General features: G+C 41.1%; 1 protein-coding gene across 1 annotated transcript in view; it reads left to right on the top strand.

Annotated features, from left to right (window-relative positions):
• LOC309554047 (leukotriene C4 synthase-like) overlaps positions 1–24,057 on the top strand; it is a 180,777-nt gene that overhangs the window by 137,021 nt on the left and 19,699 nt on the right. Inside the window, exon 5 of the mRNA XM_082255572.1 lies at positions 4,706–4,787. Within this exon, the coding sequence (XP_082111698.1) occupies positions 4,706–4,787 (82 nt within the window). The remainder of the gene's footprint in view (positions 1–4,705; positions 4,788–24,057) is intronic.

Raw genomic sequence — 24,057 nt, 5'->3', positions numbered from 1 at the left:
TGTAAAAATGGAGATCAGACGGTTCTACTATGTAGGACCGTTGATCTCTGTTTTTACAGTAGTAGCCATGTCCGATCACAGTTAGAAGCACGCCCCTAGGACGCACTTAACCCCTCCCTCTCCAATAAAGTTAACTCCTTCCCTGCCAGTGTCATTTTTACAGTAACAGTGCATATGTATAGCACTGATTACTGCAGTAATGTCACTGGTAACCCCAAAAGTGTCAAAAATGTCAGTCAAGGGTCCGATCGTCGGATCGACTGCAATGTCACAGTCCCGCAAAAAAAATCGCAGATCGCCGCCATTACTCGTTAAAAAAAAAACAACAAAAATGACAAAAATCTTTCCCTTTGTTAGTAAACGCGATAACTTTTGCGCAAACCAATCAAAATACGCTTTTTGCAATTTTTTTCCCAAACATATGTAGCATAAAACAAATTGGCAGAAAATGTTAAAAAATTTTGATTTTTACATTTTTTTGGGGGGAATTTCATATAAAAAAAATGTGAAAAATATTGTTATTTTTGCAAAATTTACGCTCTTTTTTTGTTTATAGCGCATGATCAAAAAATCGCACAGGTGATCAAGTACCACCAAAAGAAAGCTCTGTTTGTGGGAAAAAAAGGACGTAAAATTTGTTTAGGTACAGCGTCGCACGACCGCGCAATTGTCCATTAAAGTCACGCAGTAAAAAATCGCAAAAAACCCCCTGGTCAGGAAGGGGGTAAAATCTTCCGGGGCTTAAGTGGTTAAACAAGCTTTACAGTAGTTACCACTTATCTGAGGCCACCATAGAAGACCTGGATTGTGATGTACATATTGTATCCACATCTCTGAGGAAAATACCTGAGGAGACATCCCCCACGGTCTGCAGGTTAACGTGTGATACCTGAAACGCTCTTAAGAGTGTTAATGGAGATGAGCGGCCATTACACGTATTTATGGATTTCTAGCTCACCAAAGCCCACACTGGTTCTTTTCACCGGAAGCATGTAATCACCTCACTTTATATGAACTTTACTCTATTATTTATACTCTATTATACTCTATTATTTACCAGCACTGAATATATTGATTTGACCTTATTTCTGTTTATTTCGTTTATTTAGACTGATCACAGTATCTTTAACTTGGACATATTGTTTCACCATCACTTTTGTGTACTGCTGATTTTTGTGCAAACTGAAGAGTTTTTAGTGGTTCGCCCCTTCATAGGGCACTTTATCATTTTTATTCCCCATCCTTTTCACTTTAGCACCTGTAGCACTTATTACTTCATGATATGATGATCACCTCTGCCACTATTTATTGAATTATCTTGTTCATTATTGAAGAGTTACAGTGGTTCACTCTTCATAGGGCACTTTTTTATTCTTTATTGTTTTTTCCGGCTGATTTTTGGATCAGTTTATTCACGCAACTGATTTCTTTACAGTTGCTCACTTTGCACACAGGATACTCACCTAGTCTTAATCTACGTTTGTCAATTCTTGATCACGTTTTCAGATCACCCAAGCACATTATCGGTATTCTTTCTGATACCTTATTTTGCACAAGAGCACTTTATTATTTATTGTATGAAGATTGATGAAGGTTGTATAGTATTTTTATTGAGCATCTATTTTTATACATATATTTATGGTTCACCAATTTTAGAATATCTGCGCTGATTTTTTACCCTCCTGTTTTACTTTGTTGTATGTGGTGACACTACAGAATTAGCTGCAGATTTCTGGTGCTCCATTTCCATCCACCTCCCTTTGCCTCCTCCTTATTTCCATTTCCTTCTCTCTACTTGGTAGCGCATAGGTTTATCTTTATATAGAAGACTATATGACTTCAACATGGCTGAACTACTTTTCAAATTGCATTTTATATATATATATATATATATATATATATACAGTGCCTTGCGACCTTTTGCCACATTTTAGGCTTCAAACATAAAGATATAAAACTAATTTTTTTGTGAAGAATCAACAACAAGTGGGACACAATCATGAAGTGGAAGAAAATTTATTGGATATTTCAAACTTTTTTAACAAATAAAAAACTGAAAAATTGGGCGTGCAAAATTATTCAGCCCCCTTAAGTTAATACTTTGTAGCGCCACCTTTTGCTGCGATTACAGCTGTAAGTCGCTTGGGGTATGTCTCTATCAGTTTTGTACATCGAGAGACTGAAATTTTTGCCCATTCCTCCTTGCAAAACAGCTCGAGCTCAGTGAGGTTGGATGGAGAGCGTTTGTGAACAGCAGTTTTCAGTTCTTTCTGCAGATTCTCGATTGGATTCAGGTCTGGGCTTTGACTTGGCCATTCTAACACCTGGATATGTTTATTTGTGAACCATTCCATTGTAGATTTTGCTTTATGTTTTGGATCATTGTCTTGTTGGAAGACAAGTCTCCGTCCCAGTCTCAGGGCTTTTGCAGACTCCATCAGGTTTTCTTCCAGAATGGTCCAGTATTTGGCTCCATCCATCTTCCCATCAATTTTAACCATCTTCCCTGTCCCTGCTGAAGAAAAGCAGGCCCAAACCATGATGCTGCCACCACCATGTTTGACAGTGGGGATGGTGTGTTCGGGGTGATGAGCTGTGTTGCTTTTACGCCAAACATAACGTTTTGCATTGTTACCAAAAAGTTTGATTTTGGTTTCATCTGACCAGAGCAGCTTCTTCCACATGTTTGGTGTGTCTCCCAGGTGGCTTGTGGCAAACTTTAAACTGCCCTTTTTATGGATATCTTTAAGAAATGGCTTTCTTCTTGCCACTCTTCCATAAAGGCCAGATTTTTGCAGTATACAACTGATTGTTGTCCTATGGACAGAGTCTCCCACCTCAGCTGTAGATCTCTGCAGTTCATCCAGAGTGATCATGGGCCTCTTGGCTGCATCTCTGATCAGTCTTCTCCTTGTATGAGCTGAAAGTTTAGAGGGACGGCCAGGTCTTCGTAGATTTGCAGTGGTCTGATACTCCTTCCATTTCAATATTATCACTTGCACAGTGCTCCTTGGGATGTTTAAAGCTTGGGAAATCTTTTTGTATCCAAATCCATCTTTAAACTTCTCCACAACAGTATCTCGGACCTGCCTGGTGTGTTCCTTGTTCTTCATGATGCTCTCTGCGCTTTAAACGGACCTCTGAGACTATCACAGTGCAGGTGCATTTATACGGAGACTTGATTACACACAGGTGGATTCTATTTATCATCATTAGTCATTTAGGTCAACATTGGATCATTCAGAGATCCTCACTGAACTTCTGGAGAGAGTTTGCTGCACTGAAAGTAAAGGGGCTGAATAATTTTGCACGCCCAGTTTTCCAGTTTTTTGTTTGTTAACAAAGTTTGAAATATCCAATAAATTTCATTCCAATTCATGATTGTGTTCCACTTGTTGTTGATTCTTCACAAAATATGACAGTTTTATATCTTTATGTTTAAAGCCTGAAATGTGGCAAAAGGTCGCAAAGTTCAAGGGGGCCGAATACATTTGCAAGGCACTATATATATATATATATATATATATATATATATATATATATATATATACACATTTATTTATATCCCTTACAATTAAAACATTTGAATAAATAGTACCCCTAACTGCGATTCCAAGAGGAAAACAAACACAGATGCTTTCATTTAGTCATTTTTGCAGTGCCTGGTGTGAATCCAGGTCACTTTTCCTTCATGTTTTGTAAATTGTACGTGAAATAGATGCAGTGTTGTGTCTCCAAACATTTCTTTATATTTAAATATATATATACACACACATGTCTCTTAACAAGCCACAAGTCACCTGGCTTTAGTTTATGAGATCCTTCCAAACTTTAAAGTATCTGGAATTGGGGAGAAAACACATAACAGTGGACCAGAGATATCCTTGACATTTCTGACCAAGTTTGACAGGAATTTATTAATTCATGTTTTGAAATGGGTATATCGACTAAGGACAAACTCATAACTAAGATGCTTTCACAGAGTCTATTACACATGGTAATCTGATGAATATGTTCTGGGCATGTGAGAAGATTAGGCCTTTTTGGTGAAAAATCACAAGCTTTATTTTACAGAACTTTGATATACTCGACATTTGTAAAAAATGGTGTCTTCTGGATGTTTTTAGGGATCCTGAAATCAGCACGTTTAAAACACGTTCATGAGATTGCTTTTATATTATGACAGGAAAACAGTGACACTCCACTGGATATCCACTAAATTCCTCCACCTTAATACCTGGAAAAGTTTTATCAATCAAATGTTGCCCTTATACAGAGTGACCTATGAAGCTAGAGGTTGTCCACTTAAGTTTGATAACATTTTGGGTGTAAAGTATAGACACCTGCATCAACTTTTGACACAGTTTTTGAGCTTCTAGAAAAGTGTATTCACCTCAGTTTAACATGATATAATAAAGACCATAATAAAGTTCATGACAGACTTGTTTACAGGGGAATAAAAATCGTATTTAATCCTACAGGATGACATTGCAAGGTGATTTATTTATTTATTGTTTTCAGTAGTAGAAGTAGTTCAGCAATTTAACACAGATAGAGTACATGTATCTGATGTAATTCTGCATTTAAGTCATTTAGGTCATTGTTACACTGCTTGTATTGATGTACATAATTCTTTGAATAAAATAATTAATAAAAAATATTAATATTTTAACTATGACCTTCTTGCATTTGGTTCTGGTTTCAGGCACTGCTGCAGCATGTGGACTTCTATATCTGTTTGCCCGGTATCAATATTTTAAGGGATACAAAGCTTCTTCAAAGGCCAGGTAAATTAGACTCAAAGTTGTATGGCATACTTTAGGTTCTGCTCCTTTTAGTGTAGTACTGAGTAAAACGTACAGTACCTGTGGTGCTTGTTATGGCAGTGATGGGTTAGGCTTGGATCTTGTTAGATGATCTAAGGAACATGCTCGGGAACATTGTGTTTTGAAGCTGGTTTAGATTCCTGTCCAAGCATTGACAGTATATCAAGCAGAACCTACAGGGTTAAGAGCTCCACTTTGCCCATGCAGTGCTACCCCCCAAGAAGACGCTTGGTGGTTTAAGTTCTCTTTTGTGTGCCTCGACTCCAAGAACAACCTCAGCTCCTCTGGCACACCTGGCTGAGTGAAAGTTACTGCATGCACTTAAAGCAACACAAGTGTGGGTACCTTTAACTCAACTGTGACATAGTATCAGGAAGAAGACAAAACACTGTATAGTGGTAAATTAATTCAATGTATTGGTATGGATTACAGTATGTGGTGGTTTGCGCATAAAGGTGCATACAGAAGGTAGGTTCAAACACAGTCTGCTAGACTGTAAAATTACTATGCCAAAAGTAACATAGATTCGATTTCTCTATTCTAGACTCTAATGCACTAGACTTTGGCTGTTGACAACCCAGAACTAAGCACTCTGGATCCTGTTCAGGCCAGCGATATGCGTCAGCGGTGATGTAAACTGGACAGTAATGTGAACTCTCCAGTCTCCCTCACGGCAAGAGAAAGCTGTGCCTTATACAGCCTTAAAAAATGCATTTCTTTGCCCTCCCACTTGCACTCTCCTTTCTGGGGAATGTAGTTTAAAAGCTCTTGATTGCACAGTAGTGTCTCCCCTCAGGACTACAGTTCACACAGTGCATTGCTGTCTGACTCAGTCTATTGAACTCTTTCTGCTCAGCAGCTTCTCCTTTTGCTGAAATAGCTGTTAACCAGTTGCAAGGGCCTGTCTAATTGGAAAAAATTTAAAGTTGTTTAGTTTTGACCTCATATTATATGGTTTTGGTAAATCTAAAGGAAAAATGTACAAGAGCACTGAACATGTATAGCCAGCCTTATACACATAAAGGCTAACATACAGTGGTGGCTGGTGCTCAAAATTTTTGGGGGGGCGCAAACAGAAAAATGTAATAGGCATTGCTTTGCGGCAAAAAACGCTGTAAAAAATTGCGTGACTTTGAGGTCGCAAAAGTGGGAAAGGGGCCTTCAGTAAATAAGGTATAGTGTGCCCCCTTTCAATGCAGAGTGACCAGCGTGCCACCTTTCAATGCAGAGAGACCAGCGTGCCCCCTTTCAATGCAGAGAGACCAGCGTGCCCCCTTTCAATGCAGAGAGACCAGCGTGCCCCCTTTCAATGCACAGTGACCAGCGTGCCCCCTTTCAATGCAGAGTGACCAGCCTCCCCCCTTTCAATGCACAGTGACCTGCATGTCCCCTTTCAATGCAGTGACCAGCGTACATGCCCCCTTTCAATGCAGTGACCAGCATACATGCCCCCTTTCAATGCAGTGACCAGCGTACATGCCCCCTTCAATGCAGTGCCCAGCATACATGCCCCCTTTCAATGCAGTGACCAGTGTACATGCCCCCTTTCAATGCAGTGACCAGCGTACATGCCCCTTTCAATGCAGTGACCAGCATACATACCCCCTTTCAATGCAGTGACCAGCATACATGCCCCCTTTCAATGCAGTGACCAGCGTACATGCCCCCTTTCAATGCAGTGACCAGCATACATGCCCCCTTCAATGCAGTGACCAGCATACATGCCCCCTTCAATGCAGTGACCAGCATACATGCCCCCTTTCAATGCAGTGACCAGCATACATGCCCCGTTTCAATGCAGTGACCATCATACATGCCCCCTTTCAATGCAGTGACCAGCGTACATGCCCCCTTCAATGCAGTGACCAGCATACAAGATGGGGCATATCAAGATACTGATTAGACAGCATGATTATAGCACAGCTGTGCCTTAGACTGGCCACAATAAAAGGCCACTCTAAAATGTGCAGTTTTACTGTATTGGGGGGTCCGAAAACCAGTCAGTATCCGGTGTGACCACCATTTGCCTCACGCAGTGCAACACATCTCCTTCTCATAGAGTTGATCACGTTGTTAATTGTGGCCTGTGGAATGTAGTTCCACTCCTCTTCAATGGCTGTGCGAAGTTGCTGGATATTGGCAGGACCTTGAACACACTGTCGTATACGCAGATCCAGAGCATCCCAAACATACTCAATGGGTGACATGTCCGGTGAGTATGCTGGCCATGCAAGAACTGGGATGTTTTCAGCTTACAGGAATTTTTTACAGATCCTTGCAACATGGCGCCATGCATTATCATGCTGCAACATGAGGTGATGGTCGTGGATGAATGGCACAATGGGCCTCAGGATCTCATCACGTTATCTCTGTGTTTTCAAAATGCCATCAATAAAATGCACCTGTATTCGTTGTCCATACCATACCCCCACCACCACCATGGGCCACTCGATCCACAACGTTGACATCAGCAAACCGCTCATCCACACGACGCCATACACGCTGTCTGCCATCTGCCCTGTACAGTGAAAACCGGGTTTCATCCATGAAAAGAACACCTCTCCAAAGTGCCAGATGCCATCGAATGTGAGCATTTGCCCACTCAAGTCGGTTGCGACAAAGATCTGCAGTCAGGTCGAGGCCCTGATGAGGACGACGGGCATGCAGATGAGCTTCCCTGAGACAGTTTTTGACAGTTTGTGCAGAAATTCTTTGGTTATGCAAACTGATAGTTGCAGCAGCTGTCCGGGTGGCTGGTCTCAGACGACGATCTTGGAGGTGAAGATGCTGGATGTGAAGGTCCTGGGCTGGTGTGGTTACACGTGGTCTGCGGTTGTGAGGCCGGTTGGATGTACTGCCAAATTCTCTGAAACGCCTTTGGAGACGGCTTATGGTAGAGAAATGAATATTCAATTCACGGGCAACAGCCCTGGTGGACATTCTTGCAGTCAGCATGCCAATTGCATGCTCCCTCAAAACTTGCGACATCTGTGGCATTGTGCTGTGTGATAAAACTGCACATTTTAAAGTGGCCTTTTATTGTGGCCAGCCTAAGGCACACCTATGCTGTCTAATCAGTATCTTGATATGCCACACCTGTGAGGTGTATGGATTATCTTGGCAAAGGAGAAGTGCTCTCTAACACAGATTTGTAAACAATATTTGAGATAAATAGGCCTTTTGTGTACATAGAAAAAGTCTTAGATTTTTGAGTTCAGCTCATGAAAAATGGGGGCAAAAACGAAAAAGTGTTGCGTTTATAATTTTGTTCAGTGTATGTATCAAAAAACTATATCTCTCCAAACATAATACAAATTATCAACAGTAATAATCCTTATTTCCTTGATCTCAATCTAACCAAACAGTAATAGTATTCACGGTGTCCCGGAACATAAATCCCTTCATGATTTCATTACTGTAGATGTTTTTTCAGCCTTCTTATCCTACAACAGGAAAGAAAAGGGAAAAAACGAGGGAATAATGAATGCTATATACAAGCCCAGCAAAATATACTTATAAAAACAAGTATAAATCATAATCCTTATTCAAACCAAATGGATATAAAGTATTTAAACAATTTATCCACCAAACCTCCCCTCTATCTCAATCTCTGAATCGTTTCTCCACCTCTCCTATCCCTTGGTATCTCTTCTAATAACATAAACCTTAGTTCAGTGTCCATGTGGTCATGTTCCATGAAGTGTTTTGGGTTTGGTATGCCTGACTGCCTGCCTCTAATAGTACTACGATGTTGGACTATATGGTCCTTGATTTTTTTGTGTGGTTTCACCCACAAAAAATTAACTTAGAAGGAAACATGAATATATACACTACAAATGAGGATTGGCAGGTGTATAATCCTTTCATTTTATATTCAAAGTTTAGATTAGGATGGGTAAAGCGACTTCCCTTCATCATCAGGTTGCATTGAATACAATTTAGGTATGCATAACATCCATTCCTTTTTCTTCCCAAGAAAGTTGTCTTAGCCTCCTGTTTCTTAATCCTATGCTCAAAGGGGTACTAACATATCTCACAATATCCTATTTCTACTGTTCAGTTGTATCTCATGAAATTCTATGACTTCAGGGTATGCTCGTAGCAGTGGCCAGAGTCTCTTTATGATCCTAAAGATATCCTCACTATAGCCATGGTATTGTAATGAAAACGCGAGCCGTTTATCTTGATTTCTCTGTCTGTAGGTATAATCTTGTAGCTGTAGGTTTCAAAGTCCCTGCTGGATAATACTCTCAGGGTATCCCTGACTTCAACATTTTTGGCACATTTCATTCAACCTCACTTCACGTCTAGCCTCATTGCTTGCAATGCGTTTTACCTTACGTGACGGTACTCACCTTCACTGGGAGTGAAAGACAGACACTATGTGACAGATACCTAATGGACACTGAAAATATGGTTTGGATAATTTCAAATGGAAGAGTAATATTTATCAACAATATCTCTCAAGAAATATGAAGATTTAATCCCACTTTACACTGTGAGACCTATAGCCTGTTGCCATGAAATGTGTGACTCCTAAATAATCAAAGCAATGCTTAGATGTGTATTGAGATAATGTGTATTGTATTTCAAGAGCTCAAAGACAGCCGTCTGCTAGTTAATTGGCTCAGGTTGATTGAATCATTGTCATCTGTTAGTTGCTGAGTGGAAATAATATACTGTCTAATTCAAGTTTACCATGTTCAATGTAAATAGGTTGTATCCAAAAAAGAAACACCTTTTCCTCCCACATATATACTAAACTGTATATCTGTATAATAAGAATTCAGCATGTCATTAAACATGTTTAAGATATCAATGTCAACCCCGCCAAATCGTAAATGCGTCATCTATATAACGCCACCATGTGACGCAATGTTGTTTGAATAATTCAATAGTACTGTAGATGTATTTCTCTTCAAACTTTTGCATGAACGTACATGCAAAAGGCGGGGCAACACTGGAGCCAATGGCAACTCTCCTGAGCTGTAAGAAAAATCTATCCTGGAACAAAAAGAAGTTATTACTCAAAATTATGTCAAACAGTTTTCCAAACAGTTGTATTTGAGGTATCGAGTATAATCCACTGTCCTTCATCAATTCTATAGCTGCCTCAATCCCCGCTTTCTGTGGTATCGATTTTTTTAAGCTGTTGACATCCCACGTCACTAAGGTATTAACATATTGACACAAGGGTAAAGATTTGAGTTTCTATAAAAATTGGTTTGTGTCTTTGATATAAGAAGTAATTTTTTGTACCAGGGGTGACAATATTTTGTCCAGAAATTGTGCAGTTTGCATAAAGATGGAATCCCTCCCTGAGAAAATAGAACGTCTGAGGGGATTATCACTATCCTTATGGATTTTGGGCAACGTAATAATACTGGGATTTTAGTTTTAAGGTGGTAATAAAAAAATAACAAAGTTCCCGAGTAATCAAACCATCCCTCAATGTCTGTTTTACAACTACCTCCAATGGTTTACGTATGCTCCAAGTTGGATCTGAAGGTAACATTTTGTATACCTTCTCATCTCTTAATTGCCGAACAATCTCTCCCTCATAGGCAGAGGCATCCGTTATCACCACTGATACACCTTTGTCTGCTGGTTTCAATACAATATCATCCCTCACACTTAACTCTTACAGGGCTGCCTTCTCCCTGTGGGAGAGATGGTTTGGCAAATGATCACGATAATCAATGTTAGAGACAAACTTTTGAACATCTCTAGTGACCTCCTTAACAAATGTTTCAATGGGTGAATATCTAGTTTGCGGTACTGTTTTGGATTTCGTAATCTAGAGTTCCCTCCGGGATGCCAATATTTAAACTAGGTTTGTGCAGAAAATATACTTTCCATCTGATAGTTACATAGTTACATAGTTTGTGAGGTTGAAAAAAGACATCAGTCCATCCAGTTCAACCTATGTTGTCTGTGTGTGTTTGCTGTTAACCGTACATTGAATACCCCTGTATGTTGTGGTCTTTAAGGTGCCCATCTAATAGTTTTTTGAAACTATTGATGCTCCCTGCTGATACGACTGCTTGTGGAAGAGAATTCCACATCCTTACTGCTCTGACAGTGAAGAACCCCTTACGTATTTTAAGGTTAAACCATTTTTCCTCTAGTTTTAGTGAGTAGCCCCATGTCTTATTATATTCCCTTTCTCTAAAAAGTTTGTTCCTTATGCTAGGGTCATCAGCAGTTCAGTATTTGTACATTGATATCATAACCCCCTCAATTGTCTCTTCTCCAGAGAGAATAAGTTCAGTGCTTGTAGTCTTTCCTAATAGCCAATGCCCTCCATTCCCCTAATTATTTTTGTTGCCCTTCTCTGGACTCTCTCCAGTTCCAGCACATCCTTCCTGAGGACCGGTGCCCAGAACAGGACAGCTTACTCCAGATGTGGCCGGACCAGAGTCTTGTAGAGAGGGAGAATAATGTCTTTATTTCTGGAGTGAATCCCCTTTTTTATACATGCCAGTATTCTGTTGGCTTTGCTTGCAGCGGCTTAGCATTGCATGCCACTGCCAAGCCTGTTGTCCACCAGTACCCCCAGGTCCTTTTCCATCCTAGACTCACCCAGAGGTTCCCCCCCCCCCCCAGTGAGTAGCTTGCTTTCATGTTTCTGACACCCAAGTGCATTACTTTACATTTTTCAACATTAAACCTCATCTGCCATGTAGTTGCCCACCCCATTATTTTGTTCAGGTCCGCTTGTAAGGTTTACACATCCTGCATAGAAGGTATTGTCATGCTTAGTTTAGTATCATCCGCAAATACTGAGACTGTACTAGATATCCCCTCCTCTAGATAATTTATGAATAAATTAAACAGGATTGGTCCCAGGACAGAACCTTGGGGGACCCCACTTTCCACACCCGCCCAATCCGAGTACTCCCCATTTATCACCACCCTCTGGACTCTCTGATGTGAAATAGTCTATACAAGCCCTGATCCAATTGAAATTGATTTAAATTATCTTTTGGACAAAAAGAGAAACCCCTATTAAAAACTTCTACTTCCTCCGGGGTTAATGCTCTTACTGATATGTTATGGATCCGATATCTTGATATCTGTTCCTATTGGCCCATGTATTGCAGCGTTGTTTCAGACCAATAGTTCCTTCTCTGCTGCTGTATGACCTCGTTTGCATCCGAGTGATGCCTCCCTGCTGGGTTTGTCCTTAAAAAAAAAACAGTGGAAGATGAGTCTGTATCCGTAGTACCAGCAGATGAGCTGCCAGAAATCTTTTTTCATATTGCCAATGTTTGGTTGAACTCGCTGTGTATATGTTTGGGGCCATCTATAGACCTGATTTCACTGCTAATTCTCAAGGTCTCTGACAAATTTATTCCTTTTCCTGATTTCCAAATCCGATCTATATTTGGAGATATTAGATTCAAATGATTCCTTTAACTTATTGAATTCCTCAGATGTTACAGTAGACTTCAGATCCTGTTCCACTTTCACAAGTTGTTCGGCATTGCTGGTCAACTCTTTGTGAATATATGATATAGTCAAAGTCATCAGATCAAAAGAACATTTGTTCAAAATCTGCAAAAAGGTACTCTTGTATTTCTCAAGATCAATAAAAAGGGGGTGTCAATCTTACCCGCATTCCTCGACTAATACATTGTATCCTATTATATTCAGCAAGGGCAAGTCCATGTAGATCAAGCGATACCTGTTTTTTCTATAATCTTTCCCATGCACAGTATTGTGGACTGGGGTATTTCCTGTGACAATGATGAAATAATGATTATTACTGTTGATAATTTGTATCTATGCTTGGAGATATATATATATATATATATATATATATATATATATGTGTATATATATATATACACACATATACACACACACATTGCCAACTGTCCTGATTTATCCGGGGCACTCACAGATTCCGACCCTACCTAGTCCCGGAAATCAAGGCTAGTCACAGGCAATCTGTTATTCTGGAAAGCTGAAACTCAGATGCTCACACAGTGAAGTGCTGCTGGGCGTGGTCATTCAACACATCAATGTCAGGCACACATGCTTCCCCCTACTTCCTCCCCTCCAGCAGTGATCACTTGGGTGGTTATTGGGGACTCACTCTGGTGTAACATCTCCAAGGCAGACCCTTCTATAAGGAAGGCATTGATTGGGCAGGACTAAGAGAATGTGTGTGGTCGGCCTCCAGTGATCATGCTCAGCCCTTCTTCATTGAGGTGCACATGGCTGAGAGGCTCAGAGTGAGTCATGCTGCAGAGAGAGTGGACAGAGCATTAAGTCTGCATGTAGCAGCCCAGAGAATGTCAGAGATCCATGGAGGTCTTTGACATGACAGCTGTGCAGAGTTCTATGTCTGTCAGAATATGTAGGCATAGTTGCCAAGTTGAAGTACAAAGCCATCAAGAAAGATCTGCTAGCAATAAAGGGTTATCATCATGTCTCTAGCTACCAAAGGAATCCTACTAGCCTATTGTATAGTTGCCAAGAATGTACACCCAGCAAGGATCTGCTAGCAAAAAAAAGGGTTAATCATTACCCTTTTTATTGCTTCTTTGCTGTACATTATTGGCAATGCAACTATGCAATAGGCTAGTAAGATACTTGTGGTGGCTAAAGACATAATTAGTGAGAGGAGCCTGGACTGAGAAGAGAGCGGGGAGTCGAGGAATGGGAACATTCCAAACACCACCCTCTGCCAATTTTATCTCAACACACCAGTCTAACCCTGTCTGGGAGGCGGTCCAATCGCCGCTCTCCTTTTATCTTAAATACAGCCTGATTGCAGCAATAAGCATCACTCTCCAATTGGTTCTTTGCAACCCTAGCTGCTGATTGGGACACAGAAGAGGAGGTGGGCAGAGTTGGGAAGTGTATGGTTGCCATGCCGCCTGTCCTATATAGACTGTCCAGGTGTTACATGAATCTAGATGGGGTTGGGCAGCTGACAGTGCACTGTGCAGGTGGGTGATGTTACCTCTGTCTTCTATGATCTCTCTTTGCAAAGCTCTCCCTAGTGGTTGTAGCAGGCTCCTGTGCTAGTGAGCTCTGCCTAGTCTACATGTCTATGTCAGTGGATAGAGTAGGGGGCAGCAAGGGAGAGGAAGAGTCAGAGGCTCCATCACTTATTACAGGAAGAACAACAGGGAACAAAGTTTTTATGACTGGTCCATGGATGATACCAATAACCAGCAGACATCTGATGGTTCCATGGACATGAGATTGCCGCCCAATATTGCTGTTATCAGCCAGATTAGGGACTACTACCTTGTTTTTCTAGAAGGATTTAGATGATGTCTGTTGTGTGAAGTGTGACGTATAGGCCCGGTGTTCTAAAATTTTCGTCGACCCATAAGAATCCTAGACCGCATCACTTCCAGTGTAGGCGAGTTACTGTTATACATGCACTGTGTGTGCGCGACTTTGCCTAATTAGCTGGTTGTCGGACCTCTAACACACCAGCTAACAGGGTTGAGGATTTTCACACGCAAGTTGCGAGTGCGCATGTGCATGATGTGTTGCCATCTAAGGTTAGTAAACATATTCCTTAAATGACCAACTTTTTTTTTTTTTTTTAAGGAAAGCAAATATTATGGAACTGGGTTTACATTTACTTCACATCCCTGTAATATCCATGCCATGGCAATGATCCTGACGGAAAGATTCCCCTACAGCTGGGATGGCACCAGGGGCCCCCACCAGCCTTGACACAGGGAAACCCCTGAGCAGAGGGGAAATGGGAAGCCCAGTGATTTTAGGGGTGAGGCGATGATTGTTGAACTGGAAGGACATGGTGGCCCCTTTAAACAGGCAGGACATGGGGGGGGGGGGGCAGTGAAGAGGGAGGTCATGGGGGGGCAGTGATGAGGGGGGATCATGGGGGGGCAGTGAAGGGGGAAGACATGGGGGGGACCCAGTGATGGGGGAAGACATGGGAGGGACCCCAGCGATGAGGGAAGACATGGAGGGGGACCCCAGTGATGACAGTGATAAGATAAGACATGGGGGGGCAGTGATGAGGGAGTACATTGGGGGAGGGCAGTGAAGAGGAAGGACATGGGTGGGCAGTGATGGGGGAAGACATTGTGGGGGGAGGGGCAAGGAAACTGGGGGGCACTGGGGATATGGTTTGGATTGCTTCAAATGGGACAGTGATATTCAGGAATGATGTCTCTCTTGAAATATGAAGATTTTATTCCCTGTACATAGTGAGGTCTCTGACCAGGAAGTACAACTCCTAATATGGGCATTCCAGGAAGTTTAATGTGGAGACTGACTGTCTAACGATGTTGCTTTTGTCTGAATAAGTAAATTGTGATATTCTTGTCTGAGGTGGCTTTCCATTCACCTATTGTTAAATGTGCTAATGAACTGATGTATTGACACTCAGAGTAATGTGTATTGGGGGCTCGTTATGTGATTGTGTGATGTTGGGGGCTGGATTTGGGTCATTGTTCATGTAGTGACTGCATTACTTCTAACGTGTATATAAAGCGTGTATTCCTTTTCAATAAACAGTCTGATTCCTGCTTGACCCTCAATACAGAGCCTTATCTTGTACTTGGGGGGGGGGGGGTAATTATTCGTATGGGTTTCTTGTTCGGCTGAGGGGAGTGTCCGGTAGCTGCCTTTGTGTTCGGGAATTAAATGTCCTAAACTACTGTAACCCCTTTCATACCTGGGGTGTCGGTAAAGCCTCTATGCATTCTAATAGCTTTTGTAATGTGACAGAATATGAAGCAGCAGCAGATGTGTTCATAAACCCAAGCAACTCTTGAATTTCAGACTGATTTTAGCAGTAAACTCACCTTCTATACTATTTCACCACAACTGAGTGAAATAGTCTATTTCACAATATAATCGGTTTGTTGCTGAGCAGTGCAGGGTGTAGCAAGATGGCTGTTGCCACCTTCTACCTGCAGGTTACTCGCTATATTTTCTATATTACAATAATAATAGAAATGTAATACTGTTATTCAGTCTATAAGGTCAGTTTACTGCTAAAATAAATGTAAAATTCAAGACTTGCGTGGGTGTAAGAAGATGTCCGCAGCTGCTTCGTGTTCTGTCACATTAGGAAAGCTATTGGAACGCATAACGGCATGTTAGAATGCATGGCGCATGCGCAGTAAGTTTTTCTTGTCCGAACTTCACTTCCGGTTGCAGAATCTGATAAGTAGCGGTGTTCTAATAGAACACCGATCCTGTGCACAAGGTATCAAACTTGTAAGGTTAAAGTGATTGTAAATTCAGTTTTTTCTATTAAAATAACAAACATGTTATACTTACTTGCTCTGTGTAGTGGTTTTGCACAGAGCAGCTTAGTCCTCTTCTCAGGTCCCTGGCGGGAGCTCCTGGCCCCTCCCTCCTGTTGAGTGCCCCCACAGCAAGAAGCAGCTGGCTATGGGGGCACCCAAGCCGAGGTGTAGCTCCATGTATCCATTCAGAGACAGAGCTGCAGTTCGGCCCTGCCCCCTCTCTCTCCTGATTGGCTGAGTTTGATTGACAGCAGTGGGAACCAACGGCGCTGCTGTGTCTCAGCCAGTCAGGAGAGGGAGTCCTGGACAGGCCGAGGCACTCCCTGGATAGAGAGGGGGCTGTTGCACACAGAATACTTTTTATCCTAATGCATTAAGATTAAAAAACCTTCTGACTTTTTTTTTTTTTTTTCAATAAAAGCTTTATTGAATCGCAATAATAAACATGTACAGTATTAACAATGGCAGTATGACATATTGGTATAACTGTACAACATGTACATAAATTACAACATCATGTAATGTTGGATCAAAAGTTAGTGCAACAACATAAAACATGTAAGTCAGCTCCTGAGGTATAATGGGGGTATCTAAACTGGATACCCTCTCTCAGATGAGACAGGACCAAAGACATATGCCTGTCTCAAAGAAGGCCACTAGAGGGAGGGGAAGGAAGCGAAGATAGGAATTAAAGAAGACGAGTAAAAAGAAAAGAGAAGGAGAAGGAAAAGTAAAGGGAAGGGAGGGGGAGGTAATGGAGTACTATTGATAAGTGGTACTTGATCAAGTAGCTCATTGTAGAAGCGTATACTAAAGGTTCAGGTGGAATGTGAGGGTTGATTGTGAGATTGCTAATCTTCAGTCATTTTTTTAAAATCCGAAGAAAGAGTAAATATCAACCATGGTCTCCACATGTCATGGAAGGGTCCGCTATTTTCTTTTTTGATGGCTAGAGTTTCCTCCATTTCATATGTGGAAGTTACCTTGTCTACCCAATTCTTAGTCGAGGGGACGGATTTGGAATTCCAGTGTAAAGGTATAAGAGATTTGGCCGCGTTGAGTAGATGTCTCGTTAGAGACTTTTTATATGACCTATATGAGAGTTTATTGATGTGTAATAAACAGCTTGCCGCATTAAATTCTAAGGTAGAACCAGTGATATGTTTGATCAGGAGCACAACTTTGTTCCAAAAGGTTTTGATTATGTCATAATTCCACCAAATATGTAGAAATGTGCCTGTGTGAGCTAGACATCTCCAACACCTTCCGGAGTACTGTGGGGACCACGTCTTCATTTTCGCTGGTGTTATGTACCATTGCGTGCGGATTTTAAATGACGTTTCTTGAGTTTTTGTGCTCAGGGAGCATTTGTGAGTAAATACACAGGCCTTCTCCCATTCCCTATCAGAAATTTTGCGTGATAACTCGAGTTCCCATAATTTCTTATATTTGTCGTCAAAATTCGGCGACGGGGCTATAAGCCACTGATAGGTCATCGATGTCGTTTTCGATATTGGGGACTGTCTCTCACATATCCTCTCAAAAGCAGTTAGTTGTCTAGCCCACAAAGTTTTCTTTTTGTTGTTTTGAACAAAGCTGTGCAGCTGGATATAATTCCACTGGTTCAATGAGATGTTTTGGGGTTTTAGGTTGTTTAGTTTGTGAAGAGATAGAATTTTTTGATCACGAATGCAATGTTTAATGAGCAAAGGATGGTCAGCAGAGCACTTTATATTAAGACCCGGAACAAAGTCTGGGTTGTGGGAAACCGGAGTCAGAGGGCTCGGGTTGGTGGATAAGTTATATGATTTCGCTAGCTTGTGATAGATGGTAAGGGTGGTGTTGATTAAGGGGTGGTGTTTAACTTCAGAAGGGAAGTTGTGAGGGTCTGTCCAAAGCAGGAACTGGGTCAGATACCGGGAGCAGTGCCTCTCCATGGCCACCCAGTCCTTTTGAGTTGAATGGCAGTGCCAGTCGATCGCTCTGGTGAGGTGAGTGGCTTGGTAATATTTATAATAATCCGGGACCCCTATGCCTCCATTGATCTTGGGTAATTGCATATATTTTAGTTGTATCCTAGGTCTTTTGTTGGCCCATATGAATTTCCTTTGAATAGTCGTTAGTTTCCTGAAAAAGGAGGGAGGTATTGTGATGGGTAAAGCGTGAAATAAATAAAGTAGTCTAGGCAAGATGACCATCTTTAAGATGGCTGCTCTGCCGAACCACGAGAAATGTTTAACATCCCATTTACTCAGGTCATTAGTGATGTTTTTCAGGATTGGGATAAAATTGGCCTCATAGAGGGCATCTAGAGTTGGGGTAAGTTTGATTCCTAAGTATTTAAGTGAGGTCGAATCCCATTTGTAGGGGCAATTAGATTTAGTTAATTGTTTTACTTTATCGGGGAGTGAGATGTCCATGGCCTCCGATTTGGAATGATTGATTTTAAAGTTTGATATGTATCTGAAGGTGCGGAAATGTAAGTTCAGTTTTGGAATGGAGATATGTGGTTGTGATATATAGAAGAGGAGATCGTCCGCATAAGCAGAAACTTTGAATTCTCTTTCTTTAATGTCGAAGCCATGCACATCTGTGTCCCCGTTAATATGTCTAATCAATGGTTCTAACGCCAATATAAAGAGGATGGGTGACAAAGGACAGCCTTGTCTAGTTCCATTCTTTAGATGGATAGGGGCAGAAAGGATGTTGTTCACCTTAACTTTGGCTGTGGGATTAGAGTAGAGGGATCTTATCCAAGATATCATACTACTTTTCAGTCCTATATGTTCACAAATCATCAACATGTAGTCCCAGGCCACTCTATCGAAAGCCTTTTTTGCGTCGGTTTAGATTAACAGACCTTCAATTCCTAATTTGTGGGCTCCGTGTATTAAGTTCAGGGATCTGATAGTATTATCCCTAGCCTCACGGCCTGGCATGAAGCCTACTTGTTCAGGGCCTATAACTTGTTGCAATAGCGGTCTTAACCTATTTGCTAAGATTTTTGCTAACAGCTTCACATCTAGATTTAGTAGGGAAATCGGTCTATAGCTGGCGCATGTAGTCGGATCTTTATCTGCTTTCGGAATCACTGTGATGTGAGCAGTAAGAAAATCTTGAGATGGTTTATGCTGTTTGGTTAGTATGTTTAGTGCGTTTGTTAGGGGGTCTGTTAAAGAGGTTTCAAACATCTTGTAATATTGGGACGTTAGTCCATCTGGACCAGGACTCTTCCCATTTTTAAGATCTAGAATTGCCAATTTGGTTTCTTCTGGGGAAATTTCCTTTTCTAATGCCTCCACATCTCCATCTGAAATCTGAGGAAGGCCACTGTCAATGATGTATTGTTTCATAATTGAATGTCTGGAACCTATGAGGTCGCTGGGTCTATTCTGAGGGGGCAAGTTGTAAAGCTTCTCATAGAAAGATCGAAAGGATTCCGCTATCTTTCTCGGGTCATGTGTTAGTTTATTAGATTTGTCTTTTAGTGACATAATGTGTGTAGAGGCTTGTGTGTCCTTTAATGCCCTTGCTAGGTACTTGCTTCCCTTATCCCCAAATTCGTAGTATATTGCCTTTTTAAAAAAAAGTGATCTTTTTATTTTGTTGTTTATGATTTCGGACAAGGATTTCCTAAGAGATAATAGTTCTTGGTGGTGTTCTTTGGTTAATGACATTTTATGTTGAGCCTCAAGAGTCGAAATTTTTGTGATCAAATCTTGGACCTGTTGCTCCTTTTCTCTCTTTCTCCTGGCCCCGTATTTAATGAATTCACCTCTCACCACACATTTGTGGGCCTCCCACAGGGTCATGGGGGAGATATCAGAGGATTTGTTTTCATTGAATTAATTTGTGATTGTAGTTTGAATTTCACTTTGTATTTTAGCGTCTATTAAGAGAGAGGGGTTTAGCCTCCAATTAAATACTGGTTTGCAATGCGTGGTTGAGGAGAGAGAGAGTGATATCGGAGTGTGGTCAGATGAAGAGATGATCCCGATGTTAGCGTCCGTAAGGTTGGGAAGGTCCCTCTGTGTAATGAACAGATGGTCTATTCTTGTGTATCTATTGTGCGGTGCCGAGTAGAAAGTGAAATCCCTGTCGACCGGGTGTAACGATCTCCAGGTATCCACCAGGTTCAGTGATCTTAGTGCATGTTTGATTTTTTTCAGTGATTGGTATTTAATACACGAATGACCTGAAGATGTCCTGGAGGGGATTTAGGGGGACATTGAAGTCTCCCCCTAAAATAATACATCCTCTGGCAAAGCTTTTTAATTCATCAATAATTCTTGAGCAAAAGGACACATGTGCCTTATTTGGGAAATATACATTTGCTAGCGTGGTTGGACGCCCGAATAATGTACCAGAGAGGAACAAAAACCTGCCTTCTGGGTCTGAGTGTTGATTTTCAACTACAAAGGGTACAGATTTGTGTAATAAAATAGCGACTCCTTTAGTCTTAGTGATGGTACTAGATGCCTCATATATTTTAGTGTAGTTTTTGTCAGTCAGGGTAGGGATCTTGGGTCCCTTGAAATGTGTCTCTTGTAAAAACACAATTTGAGCTTTTGATTTTTGTAATTCATATAGCAATTTCCTCCGCTTTTCTGGGATATTAAGGCCGTTCACATTATGGGAAATTATCAGGGGGTTCTTTCCCAGCTGTGAATAAGCCATGGTTAGTCAGGGGACAAAGGGGTATTGGACACGGACAATGAGGGGAGGGGGAAAAGGGTAGTAGAGAAAAGGCAGAGAGAAGAAAGAAGAGAAGGAGGAAGGAAGAATAGACAAGTAAGTAGTATCACCGACACAATGATCAACAGACCGTGAAGGTGAGAATCAGGATTAGGTACAAATCAAAGAATTATTTAACTTTGAATGGATTATGAATAATATTCCCTACTGGGGGGTGAGTGGAAGGAGTACAGTCCGGTCTGTCCGGTGAGAACCTGCAAAACTTTGAACAAATTACGGAAAACACGCCAGTCTGAAGCCGGACAACTCCCCATCCATTATTAAACAAACGAGAAAAAAAAAAGACTTAACGTAAGCCTAGATTCAATATGTAACAATAGGCAATGAATAAAAGGACTGCAAGATATGATATATTTGGTGAATAACCAATGTATCCCTGGGTCCGGCCGTAGCGCCCAGGGACACACAAAAAAAATAAAAATAAAAAAAAAAAAATTCCCTCAAAGGTTGAAGAAAATTAAAAAGGTACTGTGAAGTAGATTATGACTCCTTGAACTGTCAGCGTGTTTATCACGTAACAATTGCTGTGATATGGATCTAAGAACTTTTGAACATTTTTGGAGAAAATGGAGGCAAACATCGCCCAGAGAATTACGGGACCCCCGCCTCCATATCCCCAAGAGCAGGATAACATTAACTACTAAGTCACATAAACCACTACATTGGATGAATCAAACCTTTCCAGCATTGAAAAAGAGGGAGAAAGGACGGATAGAGTTTTTGATCTCCATTGTTCCGCGTGGATGCTATGAGAAGTTAGTTACAGTATCTTGGAGTAGACCCAGTAATATAACCCGGTAGGTATTTCAATAACGGTCCTCTGTGGAAGTCCCAGTGTAGTTGTCTCTTTTTGCTGCAACCCAAACTATCTCGGAGGTAGGGAGATAGAAAGACAAAAAAGAAAAAAAAAGGAAAACAAACCCGTTATGGGGCGTGGTTAATTAAATCAAGTATCGACAACATGAGATATGTCATTGCGAAAGAACATGGGTAGGCATGGCATTCTAATGACTCAGTCTATCTGAAACTCCTGAGATTGAGATCAACCACACAATATCGGCATCTTGTGGCGAACTAAAGTATTGCGAGCCGTAGGATGAAGAGAATTCCATTAATGAAAAGTGGTAATATCTTGTAAGATATTATAGTAAATTCCTCATAAAGGCAACACCCTGTGCATAGGAACCTTCTACAATAGCCAGTCAATCAGGGCTTGCATGTGAGTATTCCTATTATACATAGATAAGGTGGAAACTAGGCATCATTGAGCCGATGAGTCTCTTGCTTCTGTGTTTATTTCCACCTTCAAGAAGTGGTAACCTGTATGTTGACAACTTCCTGTGGACATAGGAGAACAGTACATCTACCAATTATTTCTGTGGGTCTAGCACCATCTACTGGACAGATGTTCAAACATCAACCTATTAAGAAAACTTGAAAGCAATTGAGCAGAACCAAAAAACAAAACGAAAAGAAAAAAGTAAGAGACTTGCAGTCTTTTTCAACTTGAGTAAACGGGATCAAGTGTGATCTTTGGATCTGGGGGTTTTAGGAGGTGAGGAGAAGGCGCTGTGAAGATCTCTGCCTTTAAATTTCTTTCCTCCATTTTTAGTTGCAGGTGACCTCATTGATGTTGAACATGAGGCTTCGTGGGTGTCACTCATGGATGTAGGCAACATAAATTCTGCATACCATTCTGGCAATGAGATTGGCTCCAAATTTAGGTTAGCGCAGAATATGGGGAGATCGTCTGGTGTGCGAAGAAAAAATTGTTTCCCTTGATATGATGCCTGGACCGCAAAGGGGAATTTCCACCTGTAGGTGATATTTCTCTCCTTTAATGCTTCCAACACAGGTCTGACAGCCCTTCTATTTTTCAGTGTGATGGGGGAGAGATCTTGGTATAATTGAACAGGCGTTTCATTGAACAAGATCTGTTCATTTTGCCTTGCTTTATAGAGGATTTCTTCTTTAACTGGGTGGTTTGAGAGGCAGCATATAATGTCTCTCGGAGGATTGGGATCTGGAGCTTTGGGTCTGAGCGCCCGGTGGGCTCTGTCGAACTCAATCGGGGACTCTGGGGGTCTCTCCAAAAGATTATTAAAAATGGAGGTCAACACTGGTCTGATATTTTCACCGCTGACCGTTTCAGGTATCCCCCTAATCCTGATGTTATTACGTCGTCCCCGATTGTCCAAATCCTCTAGTTGACGATTCATGGCAATAAGATGTTCAGAGTGTGAGGTGGCTACAGTCTCCAGTCATTTAATAGCCTTATCTGACTTTACAACCACTTTAATGAAACAATAACTGGATAGAACATAATGCCAAACAGTGGCAACTTGAAACAAAACTGCCAGAATGACCAACAGAGTGAGAAGACCAGACCAACCAACAGGGTGCAGCCAAACAAATGACCAAAGGGGTCAAACTAGTAATGAAGAACCCAGTAACTGCTACCTCTGTCTTCTGCTATCTCGGTCTTGAAAGATGCTGAAGGCTTAAAAAAACGAATTTAATGTTAATTTAATTACATTTATCATAACTTGAAGATGTAAATACTACATGGAAGAAAACTAGGTTGAGAAAACAGAACAAGGCACTCTATATGCAATGCAGATTTATGCAAGCTATTCATGTAGTGAGTTTGCTGGTACCTCGGTAGTGCTAAACTTTTGTAGTGTGACAAAATGGATTACAGAGGTCCTTTTTGGTGCAGAAGATATGGCGGTGTGGATTTCCTCAGGCGAGTTCAGTGACTGGACATCACCTTCCAGCCGGGGGGCAGATCTTTCCTTTACTTCTTCTGTATGGCTTTATATGTGGTTGATATTAAACCTATTCTTCAGAGTAACCCCGTCTGAATTAGACAACCAAACTACCTTGCCAAACATTGTCTTGATGATATAAGGCCCAAAGAAGTCAGATTCCATTCTTCCTCCTTTCCTACCACGCTTCCTGATATTATAAAGAAAGGCCTCATCGCCAACATTATAGGTTAAAGTCTTACAATTTTTTTTTTCTCTCAAATGCCGCCTTTTGGTTCTGTGACTTCTCAATATTTTGTATTGTTTCTCTATTTTTCCATTGAAGTCCTCCATGGATATGTTGTAATGCTTCTCCTGTGGTAGACTAAAGGTTAAAAGCTAAAATAAAAAAAAAAAACAGTTATAATAAATAGTAATACAAAATGTATATGATATATGAAATATAATGACTGA

This window comes from Pelophylax lessonae (assembly GCF_965119305.1).
Source record: "Pelophylax lessonae genome assembly, chromosome: 4".
NCBI lineage: Eukaryota > Metazoa > Chordata > Amphibia > Anura > Ranidae > Pelophylax > Pelophylax lessonae.
The sequence above is the reverse complement of the archived record's forward strand: the minus strand, read 5'-3'. Positions and strand labels throughout refer to the sequence as shown.